The sequence below is a fragment of the Morone saxatilis genome, unplaced genomic scaffold, assembly GCF_004916995.1.
Source record: "Morone saxatilis isolate NCDOM2014 unplaced genomic scaffold, NCSU_SB_2.0 Contig6, whole genome shotgun sequence".
Taxonomy (NCBI): Eukaryota; Metazoa; Chordata; class Actinopteri; family Moronidae; genus Morone; species Morone saxatilis.
Genome location: NW_023340206.1, coordinates 11278977 through 11304069, shown reverse-complemented (window position 1 = coordinate 11304069; position 25093 = coordinate 11278977). Strand labels below are relative to the sequence as shown.

General features: G+C 38.9%; 1 protein-coding gene across 1 annotated transcript in view; it reads left to right on the top strand.

Moving 5' to 3' along the window:
• Nucleotides 1-25093, top strand: part of LOC118339879 (inactive dipeptidyl peptidase 10-like) — a 42671-nt gene that overhangs the window by 12330 nt on the left and 5248 nt on the right. Inside the window, exons 4-24 of the mRNA XM_035677678.1 lie at nt 4113-4207; nt 7302-7376; nt 9386-9438; nt 9580-9661; nt 11082-11202; nt 13384-13538; nt 15748-15845; nt 15959-16082; nt 16552-16590; nt 16778-16885; nt 17016-17107; nt 17592-17639; nt 17786-17904; nt 18817-18864; nt 20636-20734; nt 20911-20980; nt 21596-21724; nt 21811-21876; nt 22632-22686; nt 23934-24033; nt 24524-24582. Of these exons, the coding sequence (XP_035533571.1) occupies nt 4113-4207; nt 7302-7376; nt 9386-9438; nt 9580-9661; nt 11082-11202; nt 13384-13538; nt 15748-15845; nt 15959-16082; nt 16552-16590; nt 16778-16885; nt 17016-17107; nt 17592-17639; nt 17786-17904; nt 18817-18864; nt 20636-20734; nt 20911-20980; nt 21596-21724; nt 21811-21876; nt 22632-22686; nt 23934-24033; nt 24524-24582 (1835 nt within the window). The remainder of the gene's footprint in view (nt 1-4112; nt 4208-7301; nt 7377-9385; nt 9439-9579; nt 9662-11081; nt 11203-13383; nt 13539-15747; nt 15846-15958; nt 16083-16551; nt 16591-16777; nt 16886-17015; nt 17108-17591; nt 17640-17785; nt 17905-18816; nt 18865-20635; nt 20735-20910; nt 20981-21595; nt 21725-21810; nt 21877-22631; nt 22687-23933; nt 24034-24523; nt 24583-25093) is intronic.

Genomic DNA, 25093 nt, shown 5'->3' with positions numbered 1-25093 from the left:
AGCAGCAACAGTAACAGTCTTATTGCTTTCCTTTAAACAATTCCACTGTATGACCCTGGACTGTGTGTGTGACCTTTTGGATGTGTAGAAGATCATTAAGATTAACATCAGACGCTGCTGTGCATAAATGTGCCCAAAGTGCCTCTCTTAATGGGGAGACGCTTCACCCTATGTCAGTAGGATTTAGGATTTTAATTATGGGACTTATCTAAAGGAATAATTTGACATTTTAATCTCTTTCTTGCTTTCCGGCTAACTTAGCTTAGCACAAAGACTGGAAACAGCTAGCCTGGTATGTCCAAAGGCAACAGTCCTGCCTACCAGTACCTCTATAGAGACTGTCAGTAACTTCGCTCTGTAACCTAAAGACAAACTAAAATTAAAAGGCAATACATAAGTTTCTTAATGCAAACCAAAAGACAGGAAATAAAGTCACACCGAAGCTCCGATTTTGGATGCAGATCACATTTCTTCACCTTTAAAACTGTTGAAAGATATTGTTGGATGGTCTGATATTTCTTTTGCTTCAAGAGAAAACTCAACAATATCAGCTGTGTGTCACTGTGTGTGGACTCTGCAGGCTTCGGCTGAGGTCGGAGCAACAGCAGGAGGCGGTGTTATCTGTAGTCTACGCTGATCTTTCTGCTTATTAGTCATTATCTTACATCATCAGCAGCATTATGGACGCTACGCTGATTTCTGATATTCCCACGGGGGCCATATAATCGTCTCCCAGTGGCGATGGTTTCCTCGCTCGTGTGTTTGGTGACATACTGTGTCGGCTGTGTGTTTGTAGGGTCACTGTTGTGATGGGTATGAGTGAATTATTCATGGAGCTGTTGTTTATATTGTGTTTTCTTAAAACCATCTTTAATGTGAAGTGGAGCTTCACAGTCAAGGATGGAGAAAACATCCAGGTACTTACGTAAGAGGGAAAGATAGTGTGTGTGTGTCTGTGTGTGTGTGTGTGTCCAATCAGAGCACATTATGGATAAGTGCTTCACGCTGCTCGGCTTGTCATACATGATTGCTAATGAGATTTGTGCCAACGACAAGCTACATCTTTAGCAGTGACCCATATGAATAAAACAACATGAGTCATTTATGTTATGTTAAATAACTAAATCATGCAGACAAGAAACAAGAGCCCTTTCCTTCAATATATATATATAATCCCTGAGTCTTTGAGACGCTACCTTGCCAAAAATATGTGGACACCTAGACGTTACATTGAACATCTCTCTCCATAACCATCATCATTAATCAGCTGCTTCAACAGCCTCCACACCTCTGGATTCTTTGCACCAGATGTTGGAAGAGCTAATTTAATTCCTGAAGTGACCTACATGACGAATGTCGATCCACAGTGATGTAAAAAGTCACATTAATTCTGATATGATATGATATTCGCATATCACTCTGCAATTAATCAGACCTGTATCTGATTTGGAAGACTCCCGACAGTTCGCAGACAGATCTTTGCAGGAAAAGTCTTCTTAGTCCTTTCAGTGAGGACAGGTAACGTCATTCTTGGTGGATTGTGGGAAGTAGAGCACCAAGTTTATCAGGTGTAGCAGCTGGCGTTGAAAGTAGGTCTCAAATCAGCATCATGAGATATCATCATGCAGAAGAGGAGAGTGTTGGAGTCTGATCCACAGGAAAATTAAAACAGTATTTACAAATTCAGCCAGAAAGAGACCAAAATGATCAAGTATGGAGTTTTCCAGTGTTGGGAGTGATGCCATTGGGAATTAATTATAATTTTTACATAATTACTCATCAAACATTAAGATAATCTACAAATATTGCTGTCTGGATTAGTGTCTAAACTGCAATATTACATCTTTCTCTCAGCTTGAACTGCTCCTCATGTTTTTGAAACTGATGTATCCTCCACACGAACCTCACCGTCATTTTTTCACTCTAACTTTGTTAACGCACATTAAGCCTGAAAGCTGCCTGTTTCTCTTTCGGTGGTGAGTGACTGCCTCCCCTGCAATCAGCTGCAGATTCACCCCAAATGAGTTTCAGGAGTTCTTCGGAGGAGGAGAGGGGAGGAGAGGGAAGAGGGGAGAGGAGAGGGAAGGGAGGCACAGCTGCTTCTGCTTCAGACTGATGAGGATGTTAAGTTTGTTTGGATTCAAGAATTTAACGTAAGAAAGAGCTTTAAAGTGAAGGAGATGATGTTCTTATTTCGTTAGGACCCGTTGAATCTTTGCTCTTCTCTAACTCTTTTTCATTACTAATATTTGTCTCATTCTATGTTTAATTGTTATGCACCAAGAAACCAAATTCCTCGTATGTGAAAACCTATTTGGAAATAAAACTCATCCTGATTCTGATTGAATTAAACTGTAAAGTTAGACTATCAACACACGAAGAAGTCAGTAGCCGAACTTCTTGGAAATCAGACACATTAAATATCAAGTCTGTGACTCGTTCTTTCATTTCCTATTTTTGACTTACAAATAATAAGCCGTTATTTTTCTTTCGATTCATAAATTAATAATGAAATAATCTTTGTTTGTATACATTTCTGATCAAAATGTGGTCCAATTTATAGTAACTGTGTTAGGTTCGGAACTTAAATGGACAATAGTATATAAAAGTGCAAAATAGAGCATAAATGCACAGAGGTTTGGTTTTGGTTGAGTGGGAAAACAGTGTCAAAGCAATGAAAAGTGATCCACACTTTAGTTCTGATGTGCTGACTGTGGGAAGTGACTATTAAGAAATGCATAAAAAAACCCCTCTGAGTTCAGCTCTGATAAATGATTTGCAGTTAATTTGAGAACCAGCAGCTCCTTTTTGTTTCATTAGTTTGAAATAACCTCAATAAGATTTCATCTCTCACACACACGAGGTGAATTAATGTGACAGCAGGTCTGGAAGGTGTTGCTGTGACCTACGTAAGATAAAAGAAATCCAGGACTGTATAAGTGTGTGTTACTCGCCAGCCAGCTATGTGTGTGTTGCTGTGAATTACAAATGTTCCCAGTGGACGGACGGCCAGGATCAGAGGGATGGCTAATGAACTGACAGACTCTGAATCCCCAGTGTAATGGAAATCTTTTTCTTCTTCTGCAGAAGGTGCAGCTCTTCTTGTGTTGTTTTTTTTATTTGCCAGATAAGAAGGATAATACCCACGGGAATAACACTCATTATCGTATGATAATATGTATGCTGTTTGATTTTTTTCCCTTTTAATTTTGACTTTCATGAAATCAAGTCCTTCCTGTTTTATTGCATTTACCACTGCAGGTTGGAGATATTTGAAACCAATTCCTAATTCCTGAATCGATTTAAATAACTTCTATATCTATTTTACTTCACATGCACATTTATTGGTGTGGTGGACACAGATCAGATTAAACTAATTGACTGTATGCTGGTCTGACCAGAGGCTTTCTTGGACTTTATTTATTTAAAACATTCATTTTCCCAATATAATTCCACTCAACTTCAACCGGAGCAGAAATCTAATTGTGCAAAATATCTGAAAACACCTGTGGGTGTTTTTAAAGTTAATTGATTTAAGTTTCATTAAGCATCAAACTTTTTTATTCCATCCCCTGGAGTTTAACTACTGTATGGCAAGTTTCATGTCACATGGGACATTTAACACTAATACCAGCAGACAACTAACGGTAGTGGATGGAAACGAACAGCCAATTTTCTTAAGATTTGGTTAAACATTGCACTACATTTGGATGAAAACCAGGCTACTCAGTTTATAGTTGAATGTTGGCTTACTGATAAATTAGAGCAGAGTCATCATTAGTATTTTTAGTTTTTCTTGTTTCTCGCTGATATGTAGCGGCTTCTACAGCAATATCCAAATCTCAAGCATTGAAAAAATACATTAAAACCTCAGTTTTTCTCTCTATCTGTGCCTAAAAATGCAACCAGCAGCTCTAACAAGCACAATTAGTTGCACCTCTACTAAAGTGTCATCCTCATTTATGCACACAGTAACTGGACCTTTGCTTTTATTATGCGAGGCCACTTTCTAAAGCCTCACTTGTTCTTTATGTGCAGCTCAGTGACCTTTTACATGAGCTGCTGTTTGTGTTTATCTCCTGTCATTAATGTTTCTGTGTTTCCCCTCTCAGATTCAGAGGTGGTGTACAGGAACCACGACGGACACGTCATCAAGTTTAACTTCGCCTTGAACGAGACGGAAGTCATTCTGAGCAACAGCACGTTTGTAAGCTTTGTTAAACAGTTATTAATCTGTATTAACCCTCATATTAGATTATTTTACTACCATATATTTTGTGTCCAGTTGTAGAAAAACAGTGAATTATCTCTTCAGCTTTCTTCTACTTAAAAGATAACAGAACAAATAATATCAGAAAATAGTTTTTCTTATTAGAGAATAAGTGTGGCGGCAATTTTAACCTTTAAGTTTAACTTTAACATATTTGTCCCTGAGGGTAATTTGTCTTCCAGGCTTGAATGTTCACTAGAGAACATTATAAAATACATGATATAACTGAGTAAACCCTACCACACACTGATTTAAGATAAGATACGATGAACCTTTGGGAAATTCAAATTGACTCACCAGCACAGGGGGATGTTGTGTAAAAAGAAAAGAAAGAAAAATATAATGATAAAATCTGAATAATATTTTCAATATACAGAGTAAATTGGATAGAATAAGCATGGTGTGTGGTTTAGAGTCTCAATCAGCGGAGATAGGAGGTCCTGGGGCTTTGATGAGTCTGTCCATGGGCAGGATGAGAGGGGTTGTCTGTGATGGCTTTCAGCTTCCCTTTCATCCGCTGTCCAGTTCCAGCTTGACTCCGTCTCTCTCATCTGGATTTTGTCTTGACTTGGTCTTAAACATTGTCAGTACGTATAACGGACAGAGCTTCCAGGTCTGAAAAGTGAAGCCAGAAACATGTTATAGTGAACTGTTTATCTGAAACACGTGTGTGACCAGGTGAGCCGCCATTGTTTCCTGCTACGGATGGGTCAAAACTGCACAGCCAATGAGGCAGACAGTACAGGTCCTTGGGGTGTCTGTAATCCACTGTACTCTGCACTGTAGAGGTCGAAGAACATGATCCTTACGGTGCTTTGTGGCTTCTCCGGGTGTGTGCATAAGCTCGGTGAAGTAGGTAGACGATGTCAGCCTGAGGTGCTGTAGACCCAGACACTGCAGACTCTGTAAAAACTGCTAAAATATTGAGAACTTCTTGCTATTTTTAGGTATTTTCGGACAAAAACATAACTTATTAATATATTGCTCTGATATTAAAGTTACGAAATGATGAAAATAAGATCATTACATTACACTTTTTAGGAAAACAAAAGAGCTTTAAAGCTCCAAAAGATTTTTCCTTCTGGGGCTCATGCAAGTTACATGCATAGTATATGTATACTATATATATGCCTCCTAACATTGCTTCTGGACAGTTCTCAACAATGTTCTTTACAGAAGAGATGGAGCTGCTCTCTTCTTGTCTTGCTGGTGTGATTGGATCCCCAGAGGCTGCAGGGAACATGTCAGAGCTGCCGGCAGCACCTCATCACTCTGTTACCTGCAGAATCAGAATATGATAATATTGCTGCTGAGAGGGAGGTTGCTCTGCGGGCGAGCTCGGGGCTGTAAGGTCGCTAAATCTGCTCACCTCGACTCACCTCGGCGCAATCACCAGGAAGAGGCAGATTCAGGTTGAAATAGTGTTTTAGCTTAGCGTGTGCCTGCTTGTGATGCAGTCAAATCCCTAAATAATCAGTAAAAAATCCCCCTTATCGATCTCCTCGTGAACTTGCAAAATGACAAATTAACCTTTACCGTTATAATATGCAGCTTTACTTCCAGGAAGATGAATATATGTCAGTATTTGTAATCTTATTATCCTTTTAAATTCTTTGAATTTCAGAGTAATCCAACCAGGAATGTTTACCAAAAGTCATCCAAATTTAGCTGTTTTTCTAATTGCATCATTATAATCCTGCAATTTCATAACACTCATACATCGTAAACCTTTTATTCGTGTCATCTCGGATTCTCTGTAAAGCACCCTTTTTTTTGGGGGATAAACATGTTTCTTTTCCTGCCTCCCTCTTTCCATTTTGCAGAATTGTTCCACCCTGTTGTAGCTTGCACTTTTAATGGTTGCATAAGGGGATTTGATGAGGATTTGAGGCCCCGTGGTAAGCTCGTCAAACTATGCAACAAAAAATCATAAAAAGCAGAGGTGGCCTCGGAGTTGAAGTCACTGATTTGACCCCCCCAAAATTGCAAATGCCACCGGCTGCAGGATCTAAACTGAACACACTCGCTGCCTGGCTGCACAGCGTCCAACAGTGAGCTCCACTAAAGAAACATTTCTTCATGTATTTGAGTCCAAAGAACCAACCATACCCATATCAGTAAGTCAGACATAGTTTTTAAGTCCTGTCCAATCATCTCACAACACAACAGCTGTGACTGTGGACATTTTGGAAATGTCGTATATAAAATATCTGTCCACCCTCGTCCTCTCCCAGAAAATGTCAAAACCTGCCTTGGCTCCCTTGTGGTTTTATGGCCTTTAGCTGCTTGATTAGTTTTTGCCTGCTGCATTTTTTGTCATTGTCATGGGATGAAAGCCAGAATAATGAGCAATGTTAGCGTACACCAAACAAGCAATCAGAACCTGTCAAACACAAATCATCTTGTTTTTCTCAAGTTTTTTTTTTCTTCTTCAATCCAAACTATCAAAAATATTGGTGCAAAGTATAACCTCACAGAGCTGCTAGCATGGCTTTAAACTCTTGTTTTCTCATGTTTTTACTTACTTCATTGACTTTTTTGTAATACTAAAAAATACATTTAGCATATTTAGCTTCTTGCTAGTTTTAAGCCACGCTGGCAGCATGCCTCGAGTGATGGCGATGTTGAGGTCAGTCGGTCCGCCACATTGGTCCAGACTGAAAAAGCTCAAAAACTACTGGATGGATTTCCATAAAATATTTTACATACATTTGTGGACACCAGAAGATGAATCCCACTGCCTCTGATGATCCCCTGATTTATTTTCTTTAGCGCCACCATGAGGTTCACATTTGTGGTTTTGAGTAAAATCTCTCCAAATCATTGATTGGGTCGGGATAAAATTTGTGTTTCCATCAGGATTCATTGTAATAATTTTGGTGTCGTTTGAACTTTTCATCTAATGCCTTGCTAATTTAAAGAAAATAGCCTAATTATGACTTTGTTTGTGAATCTACTTCATCTACTTGTGGCTGCTAAAAGACAAAGAAGATCTTCAATCATTCATCTGATTTGTTTCCTTTCTCGTCAGGTGGCTTTCAAGGTGGCAAAGTACTCGCTCTCGGCGGATCTGAAGTACGTGCTCTTCGCTTACGATGTCAAACAGGTGAGTTTTTTCAAATTAAAATGCATCCTCGGCCCAAAACAACTCATCAAAAATCACCTGAACATCATTACATGGAAGAACAAAAACCCCTTTTCGTGATTTGCGTTCCCTCTCACAGCCGCACAAGCTGTGATTGGGATTGTGGATCATCCTCATTCTCTTTGCCTTTGTTTACCTCTTGGCAGGCTGTCATTTACATTGTGCTCCTGTGCAATACCCAAGGGTGCTGTCACTCACTCATGTGCACACACACACACACACACACACACACAAAGCTGGCTGTGTATACCTGCAGCTTTGTGACATGCTCGTTTTTATTCGTATTTATGCTCCTTTGTTCTCAGAAGAGCACTTTTTGCTATACTTTCTTAAATTGTAATTGAAAGATTAGCTTTGAAGCTTGGATAATTTGGAGCCGGGTCTGGATCAAGCATACAAAAACAGTTGGGGGAAGCACAAATACACACATACACACACACACTGTTTCGGTCTGAAAACAAATGGCACCTCCTGCACTGAACAGATGTGGAATCATCTGTCGTGTTTCTGTTTGGTTGGCCTTTACGTGTGGTTTTTGTGATTCTTGGGCATTTTTTGCTTTGTGTATCCTACGTGTTTCTTACTTTCAGTTCTTTGTGTTAACATTCAGTCATCTGTCATGAAGCTTTCTTCTCTCCTCAAAGTCAAGGCTTTTGCATTGATTTTTAGATTGGTTTGCAAACAGGTTCAGGTTTAGAAACACTAGAGAACCAGAGGACGTATGTGTGTCCTGCAGTCATAATAAAAACCACACATTAGTTTAATGTTAGATTAATGTATGTTTGATACAGTAACAGATTCAAGTGTTTTTCTATTTAAGAAAGAGACCTTCTGAATATGTAGGAACATTGTTTTTTTAAAGCTTTATTTTTCCTCCACTTCTCTTCTGTGTATTACGCTTAATTGATTGCACTCCGGTTTTATTTGTTGCCAGGGCAACTTGGAATCCCCTTGAGGTACAAGTAGTTATTTTTTTTTGCTCTCAATAGAATTTCTTTTATATAATGCACCACCATGCATGAAGGGAAATCAGCTGTCCAGCAGTCATACAGCACAGTTAAACCAGCAGTAAAGGAAAGGAGGAGATTTTTTGGACTGTGGCACAAAACAGTGTAGATCTCAAAGTTTCTCTGGCTGAATGTCAGGGGGGAAATAATGCGTAAGATGTTGATTAAATATTTAATTCTTTGTAAACATAATCTAGGATTCATACAGATCTGGAACAAGCTGAAACAGAATGTATATGATACTGTCAGACAATGTGGAATAAGGCGATTTTTCCCATTTCAAAGCTTCTTTTGGGGAAAGCAGTGGATGTTGAAGGTCCAGTGTGTAGCATGTAGGACGATCTATTGGCAGAAATGGGACATCATATTCATAGGTTTGTTTTTATTGGTGCATCATCAGGTGACCAGGGCTAGTCAAGACCAAGTCCAGAGAGGTTTGAGTTCCCACCAAGACCAACACAGGAAAACAAGGATCCTCTTCTCGACATCTGACTTACTGTACTTGTTATATTTTTGTGATGCTAGAGAGAGTTTCTTCTATTTTAAGATGATAATTTTGAACTGTCATATGTAATGATCCAAAAACAGTGAAACCACACTGTAGGATCAAATCACTGTTTATGTAGAGTTTATCCTTTTCACTACAAGTCTGAGTACTACAGTACTGGTAAAAACAGTACAGACAAGATCTCACCACTCCAAAACAAGGACAGGAAATAAAAAATATAATCAAACAAACTAAATATAATTTGAAAAAGATGAGCATGATAAGCAAATAAGTGGGAAGTATGCATTGTATATGTATACATAACAAAGCTGTGAGATATATATATATATATATAAAAGGCTTTTCAAACTCGAGTGTCTCAGATTGAAGCAAGAAAACCTTTTCTTGACGTTGCCTCGCGGTTTCAGAAGCGGATCAGTGTTTGCATTACGTGATGAGTTGAACTCTCGTTGCAGGTGTACAGATATTCCTACACAGCGTCTTACATCGTTTACAACATCTACACGAGGTGAGCGAGTTAACCTTTTCTCGTCATGTTTGGACGCTCTCCTGGATAAAATCATTTTTAGCACCTGATGCACGCACATGGTGGCATTCAGAAACAGATGGTGGTTGTTAATATTTATATATTTATTTGTGTGTGTATCAGGGAGGTATGGGAGCTAAACCCGCCAGAGGTTCACAACGCAGTGCTCCAACATGCAGCTTGGGGAAGACAAGGACAACAACTGGTAAGGCTGAGTGTGTTTATGTGATCCAGTCTCTCCATTGCTTCTCCATCTTCTTCTCTCCTCCCCTCTCCTCCTTTTTATAAATGCATGCAGCTTCGTCCCTACGGAGGGATTTCATCTACACAATCTGATCTTTTCTTCTCTGGGTTTTTACAGTATGGGCCCTGTTTACATCCACTCTGAGTTGTGTCTGTATGTGTTTGTTTGAGTGAGTCTGCTCTGCCACTGACCTAATTTACAGCTGTGAACATTTGTACATTATTATACTCCCTTTACACAGGAGTGAGGACTTCTGCAACACACCTACAGTGTTATTTGAGCCAAGAAAGTATAGGTGATACTTTATTCTACAGGTCCCTTTTATATAATAATTTCCTAGGGAGGATCTGATTGTAATTTTGCAAGAAGGTTCCTGGAAAGGATTGTAATTTGCTACTAATTACAACAAAAAAGACGACAGTGTTTAACACATCCAAATGTAATTATAGGCGAAGATACAGTGAGGACTGCTGCACACCCACACAGGTATTTTGTTTGTATTCCACTAAGACTGAAAACTATGCTGGAAATTGGCACCAGACTAAAATAGAAAGATAGATTATCGTCTTGAGGAAATGTGTTGCTGCAGTTTGTACAAAGCTTCACATAAATACACAGGTACACAACAACCTTGAGAAAGACATACAGCACATTTATACACACGTAAAACATCTACACATGACGGTTACAGAGGTGTTTGTTTGAGCCAGTATCTCCTGTTACAGTTGAACATGAGGCAACACAGCCTCACTCACTCCCAACTCGTCAAATACAGCAGCTTGGTCAGTGGCCATGGTCAAGTTAGCAGCGTCTGGTTACACTTTCAAAATAAAGTTGTGTTAGGTCACAGTTTAGGCACAAAAACTTCTTGGTTAGCCTGACGTTACAACAGTTACAGCCGTCTCCTGGGTTCCTGTCCTGTCCTGCGTTTGTTTGAGCCACCTCCATATGAGAGGGCTGAGGGTCCAGTCATGATGTTATTTTCATAATACTGATAAAGGGTACCTATATGATAAATGTTTTATTTGATGTTTGCAAGGTCTTTCTTTTGGTAAAGCAGTATGAAAAAAAAGCTGTTTTTCTAAAAACGAGTGAAAAGAAATAACTCCCCATGCCGGAGGAAAATGATTTCAGGAGGATATGGGTGAACATGCAGGATGTGTCGGGGCTGATCAAATGCAAATATTAAAACACTGATGGAAGGAGGAGAGCAAACACACACGTTTCCCTGCGTGGCGAGATAAACCAGCAGCTTTAATGTGAAAAAAACTAAATCTCATCAGAGAGGAAAATCAGAAATAAAAACAGATGGAAGCAGAACTCACAGCAGCATGTGTGACAGTGTCAATCAATTAATTTATTATCTCCTCTTTCTTTTCAGATCTACATATTCGAGAATAACATCTACTACCAGTCAGATGTGAGGAGTAACTCTCTGAGAATCACCTCCTCTGGGATGGAGGGAGTCATCTTCAACGGACTTGCAGACTGGTTGTACGAAGGTGTGTGTGTGTGTGTGTGCAGCTCTGCAACAACGCTGTATTTTAGCTTTTATATTTGTGGGGGTTTTCTTGGTGTTTTTTTAAGTTTGATTCTGGCTGATTGATTCCAGGGAGAAAACATTTGGTATTCAGATTCAGTGTTTTTATACCAGCTATATTGCTGTGATGGAGGGATTAAAACAGCATAGTGCAAGGATAGAAAAACACACCAAGCAGTCAAAATAAATAAATGATATGTGAAAGAAAAATATGTTTTTTTTAGTGGTTAGTTAAATATTTCTTTTGGGGGGGAAGTGCTGGGATTGTTTTTAAAATCCTGGCTCTGCATGCGCACACTATACTAAACTGTGTAAATGTTATTGTTATATTTTTTCCTTTATTAAAATGCAAAAGTTCTCCTCCACACAACGTTTTTCTTCTTCCTACAGTAGGGATTTTATTCAAAACACAACTACAACACAATTATCGATTCTGATTCTTTGTCGATTGTCTTCACGCAACTGTTATGTTAAACAAATAACTTAAATTAACTGTAGTTGCATAAATCATTCACATAAGACTGGTTAGCAGTAACCTTTGGGACTAATGCAATGCAGTTGTTTTGTCTTTTCATGTGAAGCAGCAGCAATAGGAATTGTTCGGTTAGCATTAGCAGTAACTTGGCAGATTAACAGTGAAGATTGAGAAACCTAACAAATTCAACATTTTCATGTTGGGCGAACATTCAGCCAATGAAATAATAGCAAAGGTAAATATTCACCATTTTTAAACTACTCAAGGTTGAGAACCACTGCTGGAGGGGTTGAGTGAGTTTTGACTCATGAACGTATTTTTAGTAAGTAACAGGTTCGATTAATCTGTTAATAATCTCTTGATATGCTGAATAAATTCTGGCTTCAAGCTCCGATTTGGAAAGGTTTGGGAATGTTTATGTTCAGACGGCAGAAGGCAGAGGGAGAAATGCTGCGTGATCAATGATGGAGGATGTAGTTTTGCAGCCTCACTTCAGTTGTTTGTCTTTTGAATTAAAAATGCAGCAGAGCAGACTAGACAAACTAAGCAGAATGGCTGTTAAAAATCAACAACAAGCCTCTACGATCCATTAAGTCGCTGTGTAAACAAATTCAGTAATATGCTGATGGTCTGTGCAGTTTGCATAGAGAGCAGCACAAACACAGGCAGATGGGGAACATTATAGAATCATTTTTGTTTGTAGATTTACTGCGTGCTGTGCGTTTCCTCTTTTTAAATTTGCTTTTACTTTAGATTGTGACCATTTGGCTGATGTTTTGACAGTTAAGGAAAGAGCAGAGTAAACATGAAGTCCATATCGGCAATGATATGAGCGAGCAGCAACAAGAAAGAAATTATAGTTTGTTGTTGTTTGTTTTTTTTAAGTGTTTTTAACCAGTATTTAGTACATTTAACTTAACATGTAGTGCATTTGACTGCAGGTATCCATATCTAAACAGCTTACAAGAACAGCAAAATAAAACAAACAAGTGAGCAACACTGGTGTGCTCGGGAACCGCGGACTCCACCACCAACGCTGAAAACCACTACTGTGTATATAATATATGTATTTTTTAGAGAAAGAGAGACATAACTGTGTATAGTGTAGATTGGCATATTAACAGTGAAGACTGTGAAACTTATCAACAGAATAGTCATTCTTACGAGCCAGTGAAATTAAAATATTTCCTATTTTTCTGGGGATTCACCTGAATAATTGATGATGCTGTATATAGCATCATTGTATTCTTTAACCATAAAAACAAAGAGATCTACATCTATACACTCAGATATATTGTTGCTTGCACGGATTTTCTGTGCGATTGCGAAGCATCTGCTCTTGCTCTTGGATGTTTTTGGGCAATGAATTAATAGGAAGCCAGCCTTGTTGCTTTATTATATGTACTTCTCTTGCACGTTTTGGTTTGCAAATCTGAGTGCAAACAGGGGATTTTGAAATGCGAGGGCATAGTTTTGAGGGGAAAGCATTAAAAATCTGAATTTCAAATCAATCAATCATGTTCTCAAACTAAAAAACCACACTCTTGAATACAGATAGAAAAAGAAACATAGACATCGCCTATTCTCTGTTATCATGTTTGGTTCAGGAGATATGAGGATAAAATACGTTTCATGCTTGAGTTGATGTTTGTGTGGTTTTCTTCTCAGAGGAGATTCTGCATTCACATTTGGCTCACTGGTGGTCGCCTGACGGAGAGAAACTGGCGTTCCTCACCATCAACGACACCCTGGTGCCCAACATGGTTCTGCCCCAGTTCACCGGCAACACCTACCCCAAAGGACTACAGTACCCATATCCTGTGGTAAATACGTACCTACTTACCCGCTTTAATTTCATACAACCCTTATATTTAGTGGTTGAATTGCCATAGTGCTCTTTACACTGTTTATTCTACTACACTAAGTGGCCATATTCAGGTTTGGATTAAGTGGTCTTTAACCCATTAGATACAGCAGATCAAATGTTGCTTAAGTCCGATAAATCAATCTGATTCAGTCTTTTTTAATATTTTCTGCCTCTCAAATGTGAAGATTAACTGCTTTTTTTGGTCATCTGTGATAATAAACTTAATAAAAAACCAAGAAATGTGAATTATAATGGATATTTTTCACTATTTCCTTTTTTTACTATCCTGCCCTACAAAATGTATTAAACACAGTCAGACCCAAGGATAATTAGATAATTAGAATATATCTCCAAAATACAGAATAAAACACCAAAAGCATGTAAAAAAGCAGCAGCAGAATACTAATAACTATTCAATAAATTAAATATAAGTAAGTCATTTCCTACATCTAGAATATTAAAGGGCTCCTTTACAAGATTAGATTAAAATGCAGGACCTGTCTTTATCATCTCAGTTTATACTGTGCTTTAGAGGCCCATATTCCCAAACAAATGGACCAAATTAACACAAGCTAATTAATGTACAATGATCATGTGGCCTTTGAAGGCCATTAATGGTCTGGGTTACAAATAAAGCAGATAAATTAACTTTACTAAATATAAAGCAGATTGAAGGTTTTAAAAAAAAGGCATTAAAGCTGCAGTAGGTACATTTTATAAAAAATAATGTTGTTCCATGATTGCTTTCACTATATCCAGACAGCAGTATGAGACTGATAATCTGTGAAAAAAATCTGGTTCCTCCGGCTTATTCCAGTGCTCCTAATGGCATTTGCAAGAATCCACCTGGCCCAAACGGTTGATTGTTGAGTCAGTATTTGACGACCTGTGAATGAGACTCGACAAGTTACCTACTGCAGCTTTAAGTGAAGTTGCTTCAAACACTTTTTAATTACTTCTGCAGCATCTGAACGTATAAAATGTGCCAAAACTAAATGTGTAGTGGAGGACTTGCTTCCTGAAATACCCTCAAGGTCATTTCAGCAACACGCAGCAGAATGCAGAGTCGAGTTTATTCAGCGCGGTGCTGTGTGGATTATCAGCTTTACTAATGGATGGCAGGTCAGGACTTTCCTCTGTGGTTTCGAAAAGAAAACTAAACCATCCTCCTGCCACTGAGGAAGAAAACAGATGCTTTTCAGGAAGATTCATTTGTTCTGCTCTATTATTAACATTACTGGAAGCAGTGGCGGACTCAGGCTGTTTGAGGGGCAGGGCCGGAAAAATAAAAAGGGCACCAGCTTTTTATTGTGTTTTGTCCGTTGGGAGGAAACCGGAGAGGGCACTTTATCATGTTTTATCTACCATATGGGCATCCAAGAGGGCACTTTTGCTGTTTTTTTCAAACATAAGGGCACCAGGGGGAGCAGTGTTTCAGTGTCCTGTTGAACATCTGTGCAGCTGTTTAAGATGAAATCATGACACAAAAACCAGAAGAAGTATGAGGGGAAGCACCTTGAGTGGTTTAGTTCTCGTCATGTATGTTTTAGTCCAACAATTCACACAGGTTGTGGCTTTTTAAAACTTTTGAAAGGGGTTCAACACTAAGAAAAAAGATGAAACTACAAAATATTCTCACGACAACCACTGAGGTCCTGTTTGTCCTCCGCGTTTTAAAAAAGTTTCGGCATTCATACAAAGATGCTGAAAACACGATCCTCAAGCACATGAATCCGGGTCATGCCGGGCCAGTAGGTGGTTTGTTTTTTAGTTTTTATTATTTATGTCTTGTCCAAAAACTTCTTTTTGGTTGCCCTCCGTTGCAGTAGAGGTGGATCGAGTACGTGACTGATAATAATGATAATAAACTTTATTTATAAAGCGCCTTTTCAGAAGAGTTACAAGGTGCTGTACAGTGCAAACATTAGAAAGTAAAAACAGGAATAATAATATGAAAACAATAAAAACTTTAAAGGTGAAAATAACCGGCTTAGTTTTAAGCCTTTGGGGTTTGAGTCAGCGGACCTTGCAGTACAAACACAGCTCGATAATCCGCCTTTGTTGTTGTTGTTGTTCTGTTTGTGCTCGGTGCTTTTGGCTGAATGTATATCATATGTTATAATAACTGATATTGATATCATCTGCCTCTAATCTTCCACCTTCAGGCCGGTCAGACGAACCCTGCCGTCAGGTTGTCGGTGGTCAACCTGTTCGGAGCGACGCACACTCAAGAGCTGCAGCCTCCGGATCAGCTCAGGCTCAGGTGACACACACCCACACACACACCCACACACACATATATAAATAAATACAGCAGTGGCACACACACACACACACACACAGGCACAAAATCCTCAGTCTGATTCTCCTCTGCAGGGATTTCTATGTCACCATGGTGAAGTGGATCAGTAATACTCACCTCGTGGTGCGGTGGCTCAACCGGCCCCAGAATGCTTCACTGCTGACGGTGTGTGACGCCACCCTAGGACTGTGTCTTCAGGTGGGTGTCAGAGATTAGGATGAGATACTAGTAAGTAACTAAGTATATTAACTCAAATACTGTACTACAGTTGAGGAACTTGTAGGTATTGAATATTAAGCTACTATCTGCTCCTCGTGTTACTCCACTACAGTTACTAGTTACTTGACTCTATTTGTACACAGTAAACCAAAATCCAATAGTATACAGTACAGTATATAACATGGACCCTGCTTCTAATTAAAGTTCTACAGTTATGCATTATAGATATGACCTTCATAGGAAGTGTTCAAGGTAAAGTTATAACCATCAACTGTCATGTGATTGTCTTTATAAATCAGGTTATTGCATATAACTTATGTGTATGTATGTATTTATTTCTGGAAAACAACCGTGTTTCTACAAACTGAATCTCTAACTCTTATATATGACATACACCATACAAGACTAAATAACTTATATAGCACATGCTTTCTTCCCTCTAATTCAGAGACACGAGGACTCCTCAGACTCATGGCTCTCCAGACAGGTAAACCTGAATACATATCTCATAACAGTATTCAGCAACAGAAAGACTTCAAATTAAATTCAGACCTCTAGTTATATACTGTATTATCCTTAAAGCAAATATATGTTGCATTATTGAGGAGGGAATGCAGCAGAAGTCATGCATGCATGAAGGACGTCACCTCTGAGGTCTGTGTTTGTCTCTGCAGGGACAGGAGCCGCTGTTCTCCAAGGACAGGAGCAGGTTTTTCCTCACTCTGCCCGTGAAACAAGGAGGTCAGGGAGATTTTCACCACATCACAATGTTCACCAGAAAGGTGACTATTCTGCCTCTTTACCCTCCGCATCCCGTGTCTTTTCTCTAGCTCTGATTGGTATCCTCTCTGTGCAGAAAAAGTTTATTTTAGCGTCTTGTGTTTCTAATCCTCCGAACCGATTTTCTTTCAGTTGCGAAGTGAGCAGGACGAAGTTCGACACTTGACGTCAGGAGACTGGGAGGTGACCAAACTCGTAGCTTATGATGAAAACAACCAGATCGTGTAAGTACAAGTTTTGCTTCTCAGAATAAATAAAAAACAAAAAGCACCTAAAATTAAATGGAAATTGATATAAAGATAATGATGATTGTGTTACTTACTTCAGCTACTTACTTATTTAGTTCATATTGTGACTTGTACTTATAAAAGCGCCACTTCAAACTGATGAAAGACAGAAAAAGTCTTATTTTACAGTCTCCAGTAAACGTGTTGCAGCATCCATATGTTTTGTAGTTTCTGTCTTATTAAAAGGTTTGTGCACCATTACTACAAATTCAGCTCCATTCTGTAGAAGAAAAGAAGCAGACGACGGTTCTGTGTTTGAAAGCATCTATTGTCTGACAAGCTTAGCGAGCCTCAGGGTTCATGATTGTATAAATCTGTATTTATGGTCGGTCAACCATAATGTGCTCTGACTTGTGCAGGCAGATCTATAATGGATCCATGACCTTGTCCTACTTTAGCTGCTCTGCTTTGCTCCACACAGATACTTTCTGAGCACAGAGGACTCAGCCCAACAGAGACATCTATACAGGTAAAACATCTCTGCTGCTCAATAAATGAACAATATTGTGTTTGTTTACTTATTTTTCCAACGTTTATGTCATTTTCCAGCATTATGTGTGACGCACGTAGCTCGGGTGCGTGCTCAGTAAACATGTTGTCTCCTTCTATTCACAGTGTGTCCACGCTCGGCCTGTTTCCACGGCGATGCCTCACTTGTGGACTGAAGGAGGAGTGTTCGTTCTTTGACGCCGACGTCAGCCCCGATGCACGGCATGCCATCCTGCACTGTAAAGGTCAGAGACAGTCAGGAAATTGATGTAATTTGAGGTTTACTACATTTCAATCAATCTAGCAAATATTTGATTGATGATTAAATTACTTCTTTTTTTTACCTGAAAATGCAGTTGGAGTTGCTTCAACTGGAAAATGAAAGTTACTTATCAATCAATCAGTCAAACTTTATTGGTATAGCCTCTTTCATACAGTTCAAAGTGCTTCACAAACAATTCACAGACGATAATAAGACAGAATGGAGCTCAATAAGGTAGATTTAATAACAGAATATAATGATAAAATGACAATAAACTAAAATACAATTCGATTTTACAGGTATAACGATAGTATTTAATAAAAGCTGTACTAAACTAAATCAAATAAATTAGGAAAGAAGGCAGAAATAAGGTTAAATATATATGTGTAGTTAAAGGTCCAGTGTATGGGATTTCATGCCATCTAGCGGTGTAGTTGCAGATTGCAACTCCCTTACTTCACTCTCCACCTCCAAGCACGAAGGAGAAACTACGGTGGCCGCAAACAGCCTCTGTCTAGAGCCAGCTTTGTCTGCTCTGGGCTACTGTAGAAACATAGCGGTCCAACCTGGCGGACTCTGTATAAAAACAGCTCATTTCTGGTGATTAAACACTTAATGAAAACATACACACTGGACCTTTAAATACAAGCACTAATCGGTAAATAATTTATTAGTTCCTGATTCATACAAACAAAACTCACTGTTAATCAGTTGCTGTATAGACCAAAATAATCTGGCTGCCTCTATATAAACTTTCTTTTTGCCCTTTCTGTTTGGTCTAGTCCTCCTACTTTGGATAATGGCATAATGATGGAGCTTCTTAACCACCTCCAAAAAGTCAGCAATTTAGCTTTAAATATAAAATTCATGAAAACAATATTCTATCCCATCGCAGGTCCTGGAGTTCCAGCTGTGCTGCTTCTATGTTTTGATGACGTGTACTGTGAGTAGTCGCTACTATTTTTTGTGTTTCTGTGATATGTTTGTGTGGGCGGACAGATGTTCCCTGAAATGGAAAATAGTTTGCAGCGATTAAGCATCATCATCTCATTCGTGTGAAAACACCAGCAGCTGTTGGGATTTGACACCGTGCCAAATCTTCACTGGCAATTAGTACATTTCAAGATGTTTGTGCTTCACACTTCAAATGGCCATTCATCTCCACAATTGTGTTGTTTAAGATGGCTAATAGGTCAGGTTATAAGGGGAAGTGATGCACAATGATACTCAGCTGCAAAGGGAACCTCAGATGTTGAAAAGTGTGTTGTTTCTTCATGGTACATGTGCAGTATAGGAAGCCTGCCTACTATGTGGATTAGTGGTTATAAAATAAAAATGCATTCCTATAGATAAAGTGCTGAATATTTTATATGAGCTCTTCTTTATGTCTGCATGACCTCACGGTTCACCGTTGCTTCTATCCCGAGAGGAATCGTGACTATATGAGAAGAAATGTCATCTTTAGATACTTTGCTGTTCATGATAAAGTATAAAGGACACATACAGGACAACTGGGAATTAAAGGTACAGCTCAATGCTCAATGCTCACAGTGCCTGTGTTTTAGTCTGCATGTGTATTTACAGCAGAGAGAGTCCGTCACGTTCCAACAATAAAGAGCTAAATTGAATAGATATAAAATAAATCCTTCATTAGATCTTTAAAGATTGTCTTTATGACCTTTTTTTTGGCCATTTGGGAATTTCTATAGGGTGAAAAATCCAATTCAACTTCAATACTATCTTATATAATAATAATATTAATATAATATCTTTTTTTATCTGGTTTAGTGGCGGTTCTTTGGTTTAAAACCTTTTCCCTTTAGGGACCTGTCATTAAGTAAACTGAATATTTTAAGGATAATAACAATAACAATACACAACTAATAAACTGTACAATTAACGGCAGGAAGTTTGTGCAAAATGAGTGATTTGGATGAATTTTAACTTTTCTAATGGGCAGCTGTGGCTCAGGTGGTAGAGCTCATCGTTCACTAATTCGATCCCCAGCTCCTCCCGCTGCACGTCAAAGTGTCCTTGAGCAAGATACTGATCCCTAATTTGCTTCCGATGCTGTGCGTTGGTGCATTAATGAGTAAGGTTGGTGATAAGCCTTTGCCATCAGTGTGTGAAGGGGTTAATGTGGCATGTAAAAACACTTTGAGTGGTCGGAAGACTAGAATGATGCTATTTAAGTACAATCCATTTACCTTGTATTGCAGGATGAGGCTGTTGAGCAGAGAGTGAAAGTCAATATGAGATGTCTTTATATATATATATACATATATATATATATATTTGTGGGCTTCTGGCATTTATTTGACTGCTGAAGATATACAAAGGGTAGAGACAGAGGAAGTGCCATAAAGCTAATTATTTAGATCATTTAGTTCACAGAAATTAAATAAAGGGGAGGAAAACTTTTCTCTGGGGCTAAAGTGTCCCCTGTATTAGAGTCCTCACAACTCTGTGGAGTTAATTAGACTAATAATCAATCAATAACACATCAAATAGTAGTAAGAACCCTTGAAACCCACCAAACCAGGTAATTAAAATGACAGTATTTAGGTAAACGCCTGTGTACAGATTTTTAACCAAAAGACTCCTGTATGTGTCGTCAACTTAAGGTACTGCTTGATCTTTCTGTTTAATTTGAAATAAATAAATAAGAGCTTATTCATACTCTGATAAATCTGATATGATTTCTCATTTCACAGCGTATTTCATCCTGGAGAACAACCTCCCTCTGCGGTCTGTGCTGGAGACTAAAAAGACGACCCAGACGGAAATACAGATGATTAATAATGACAACTTTGGTACAAATTATCTGCACTTAACATCTGTGTGTGTGTGTTTGTGTGTATTGATTTGCACACATGACATATCTTCATGAGTTAATTGAGCTATTTATGAATGGCATGAGTGTTCTTCCTGTTTGTGTGTCCTCTGGTTCCCCTCCTTCAGCTATAATGCTTCTGTCTCCTCCTCACAGAGCTGCCTCTGAAGCTCATCTATCCTCCTGACTTCTCTGAGTCTTACCTCTACGGCCTCCTCCTTATTGTGTAAGCTACTTTATTACAGTTACATTTTAATTTTTTGAGCTTCAAAGAACATTGAGGACAGCTTCCCTCCTCTGCAGGCTGTTAAATACATCTGACAAATACAGGCGTAATAAATGAAAATAAAAAGGGATGTTAGAGGACCAAATGTAAATTTAGCTACAGTTTTAATGTCCTATAATCATTTTTGTATGTACAAGTAAGTGATAAAATGCTTCTGAAGCTCAAGTTAAAACTGTTATTATATAGAAAAACAGCATATTAGCATCATAGCATTTTATATTGCCTTACATGTTTAAATTAGCAGTGCTGCTACATATTTACAGCATGCATTTAATTCGCTAGAAGCACTAGTAACATATTACTGTCACTAAACTAACAAACTAAACCTCAAAATTGTACTTTAAAGGTCCAGTGTGTAGTTGCAGATTGCAACTCCCTTGCTTCACCCTCCCTTTCCAAATGCGAGACTTGTATTAAGCTGCATACTGACAAATAATGCTGGTAGCCCCCCGAAGAAACACTGATTTGTGACTTGAGGGGGACTTTAAATTAAGTAAACAAGCATAAATACAGTCAGTAATGAAATATTGTGTATGTATGGTTCTGTCCTCACAGCGGCGGTTCTCCAGGCGACCAGGTGGTGACAGAAGAGTTCAGGCTGGACTGGGACTGGGTGCTGGTGGGATCGGAGCAGATCATCGTAGCGCGACTCGACGGCAGAGGGTCGGGGTTCAGAGGTCAAAGGTACATAGAAAAGCCCAAACACTCCAGAGCTTCTAGTCGCATCTACTGATCTCTGACCCGTCGTCTTTATCTCCGTCTCTTCACAGGGTTTTACAGCAGGTCCATCAGGGGCTCGGCACGGTGGATGCAGAGGACCAGATAGCAGCTCTGGAGTGCGTAACACATATTGTCCTGTCTGTGTGTATAACTTTAAGTTGGGTACTGTGTCCGTATCTATTTCTATTCATGTGGAAAAGCTTTGAAGGTGCTTTTCTTTGAGAAAAAATGTTAAAATTTCAGAGACTTTCAAATAGTCTGAAGGAGGGTTTCAGTAATGCAGCAGGCAGCAACATCCTGTGTTTGAGCTGAACTCATCATAAATTGATAAAAGAAACCAGGTCCAGTGTGTTGGATTTAATGGTACCAAGCGGTGTAGTTGTTAATTGCAACTCTCTCGCTTTATCCTCAGCCTTCATCTTTCTTTTATATGAATATTTTTGCGTTTTTAGGTTAAGTTTTGTTTGTTATGGGGGACTCACATTGGTTTCTCATTGTAATTTTTAGTCTGTATATCATTTCATCTGGAAAGCACTTTGTTAGCATTTAACTCAGTGGTGCTTATAATTTGGAAAATGCTGTATTATTATATTGTCTTTTTTTATCTGTTATAAAAAAATATAAAAAATCTGTTATTCCTCTCTCTCTCATCAGTGGAGGCAGCACAGCAGTAATGTCGGTATCTCCCTGTGGCTGTGACCTTTGCCCTCCTCACTTAATAGTCTGTGAATTGAAACCTCTCAGTCACTTTGCATCAGAGCTTCAGCTGAGAGTGTGAAATTCTATGTAAAAGTATTATTTCTGATGCTTTCAGATGCAGTAGTCCTCTTGTTATTTGGTTGTTTTAAAGCGTTTCCTCTCTGTGCCTCAGGTACCTGGCGAAGCTGCCGTTCGTTGATCGCACTCGAGTCGGGGTCTTCGGAGAGGTTCGTCTGTCGGACTCTGAATTAATCAAAGCTGATTCATCTTTATTGGCTGTGTGGTTGAAAAACTCAATGAGGCTTACTTAAGCTGTGATAACTCGTTACTGTACAAGAGATCATTTATGAAGACACTCATAGGACATAGGAACTTTAAAAAGTGCAAAAAAAAAACTAAAATTTAGGAATATTAATAATTTTTCGTATTATTAATGATAGAACACAAATAAATATGTGTTATTGTGCAGCAGACAGTGTATTTTTCCATCCAGATGGTCTTTGGAGAATTATTGAAATATTGTATTTATTATTCAGAAAAATGAATACTTGGTACAGTGACTTCAATTTGACAGTAGATAACACATCAGGGTTACAAACTGGAGCTAATGGTAGCTGTACTATTGTCTGCAGCCTCACTCATTAGTCGATGAATTAAACTCGTATTATATAAAAAAGGACTATTGAAGCAGTGTGGATAATATGCTTGCATGTCCCAGTGTCCCAGTTTCTTTCTCCAGCTTAGTGTTTGACTTCATACCCCAATCAGGGGAGTTTCCAGATGTTGGGTTGGCCTGTCCACCCCATTGTCCTTACCTCTTCCACTCCCTCCGTCTTACAGAGGCTGGAGCGTGCTCTGTTAAAGCTAGGGTGAAGTTTGTGTCTTATCAATTAGATCCCCTAACGCATCCATGTCTTATCAATTAGATCCCCTAACGCATCCAACCACGACGTGCTATCATGTTGGAAAGGGGGCTCATTAACGCTCCTGAATCAGGGTAAAGAAACTGGCATGGCCATTTTTAAAGGATCCCTTTGATATGGTATACATTTTAGCCTATATTTCTGCAGACTGGGATCCATAAACAGTGTTGGAATTGGAAATAAGACATATACCTTTATCCACTGGATGAAGCAGTATCTCAGCTTGTGTCGCCCCCCCCCCCCCCCAGCCAATAAAGTCTGGAAACATCCAGTAACTTGGAGTGTAAACACACCAAATGTGTTCAGCTGTAAAGGAGACATACAGTATGTAGTTAAGTTGCCAACACCTTTTATAAATAAAAGTGTTTTTCTACTGACTCTGAAGGTGCTAAAATCATTTTTTTTATAGGTTAAAGGTTCACAAAAAATACTAGCAGAATACTGAACAAACACCTGCATGACAAATATTATACGTGCAAGTTCTTAATTCATTCCTGTCGTTTTTTTCTGCTTTGTTATCCTCTAAATCTGAGCGTATTTTCCTCAATCAGGACTACGGAGGCTACCTCACCCTCATTATGTTGAAGTCCACAGAGAAGCTGATCAGATGTGCTGCAGCTCAGGCTCCTATCGTCGACTGGTCCATGTACGGTGAGCAAAGAGTTAAATCACTTCATATGTTCCCTCTCCTTCAATGCACTCTGCAGGAATGTGGAGATATTTATTACTTCTGCTTATGCTGCGCCGCCAACTCTCGTCATTTCTTTATCCAGGATGTCTTTATCCTACGTGGTGTATTGTCTGGGTAATGTGACTTTAATTATCCTCAGGTTCTGCTTCTGGGAATTCGGTCTTATTAAATTTTAGGATGAAAAGCTTCCTTCATTTCTCGGAGCGTCGACTGAGTATTAGAGCTACTGTACAGCCGAGGAGATACAGCTGTATGTGATTATAGTTTAATAGACTGAAGAGTGTCTGTAAATCTTCTGGTTCCTGTGTTTCTAATAAGTGCAGGCAGAGCAGAGGAAGGATTTTTAAACACGCTGTGCATATGGGTTTCTCTTATCTCACTGTAACACATGTCAAATCTCTGTTAAAGATCCTAAAACAACATCCTAACATCTTTTCTTTGTGCTTCCAGCCTCTGCGTTCTCGGAGAGATACCTCGGCTCACCTTCAACCGAGGAAAGCAAATACCAAGTGAGCTGCTTTTACCAGTCGTCGATCTGTTGCTGGCCTTGTTTTTATTTATCTTTATGTCGCTAATCGCATCTTTTCCAGCAGCTGGATGTATGACTCTGCAATAAAACCCCTAATTTAAAAAATCAACCAGAAATATTACAGATTCAGAGTAAATAACTAACTAATATCCCACAACAAATCTGTTCATTACCCGTCTCTCTGTTTCCTCCTGCCCTTGTCTCACCACTCGAGGCTAACTGCTCTGTTGCCCACCCCAAAAAATAACATTATAAATACATATAAAGAGATATAAAGTTGAATAAAGCTTGAAAGCTTTTTAGAAACAGTTTTTCAGCCTCCAGGATTCATGGCTCTCAGTCCTCCATATTTTCATCTCATCCTAATTAAGCCTTTAAACTAATTAACTTTAATCTAATCAATGTATCTGCGACAGTGTGAGGACTATTATGAGATTGGAATAACAGTTGAATTATGTTTATTAATTTAGCCAGAATCAACACAAAATGAA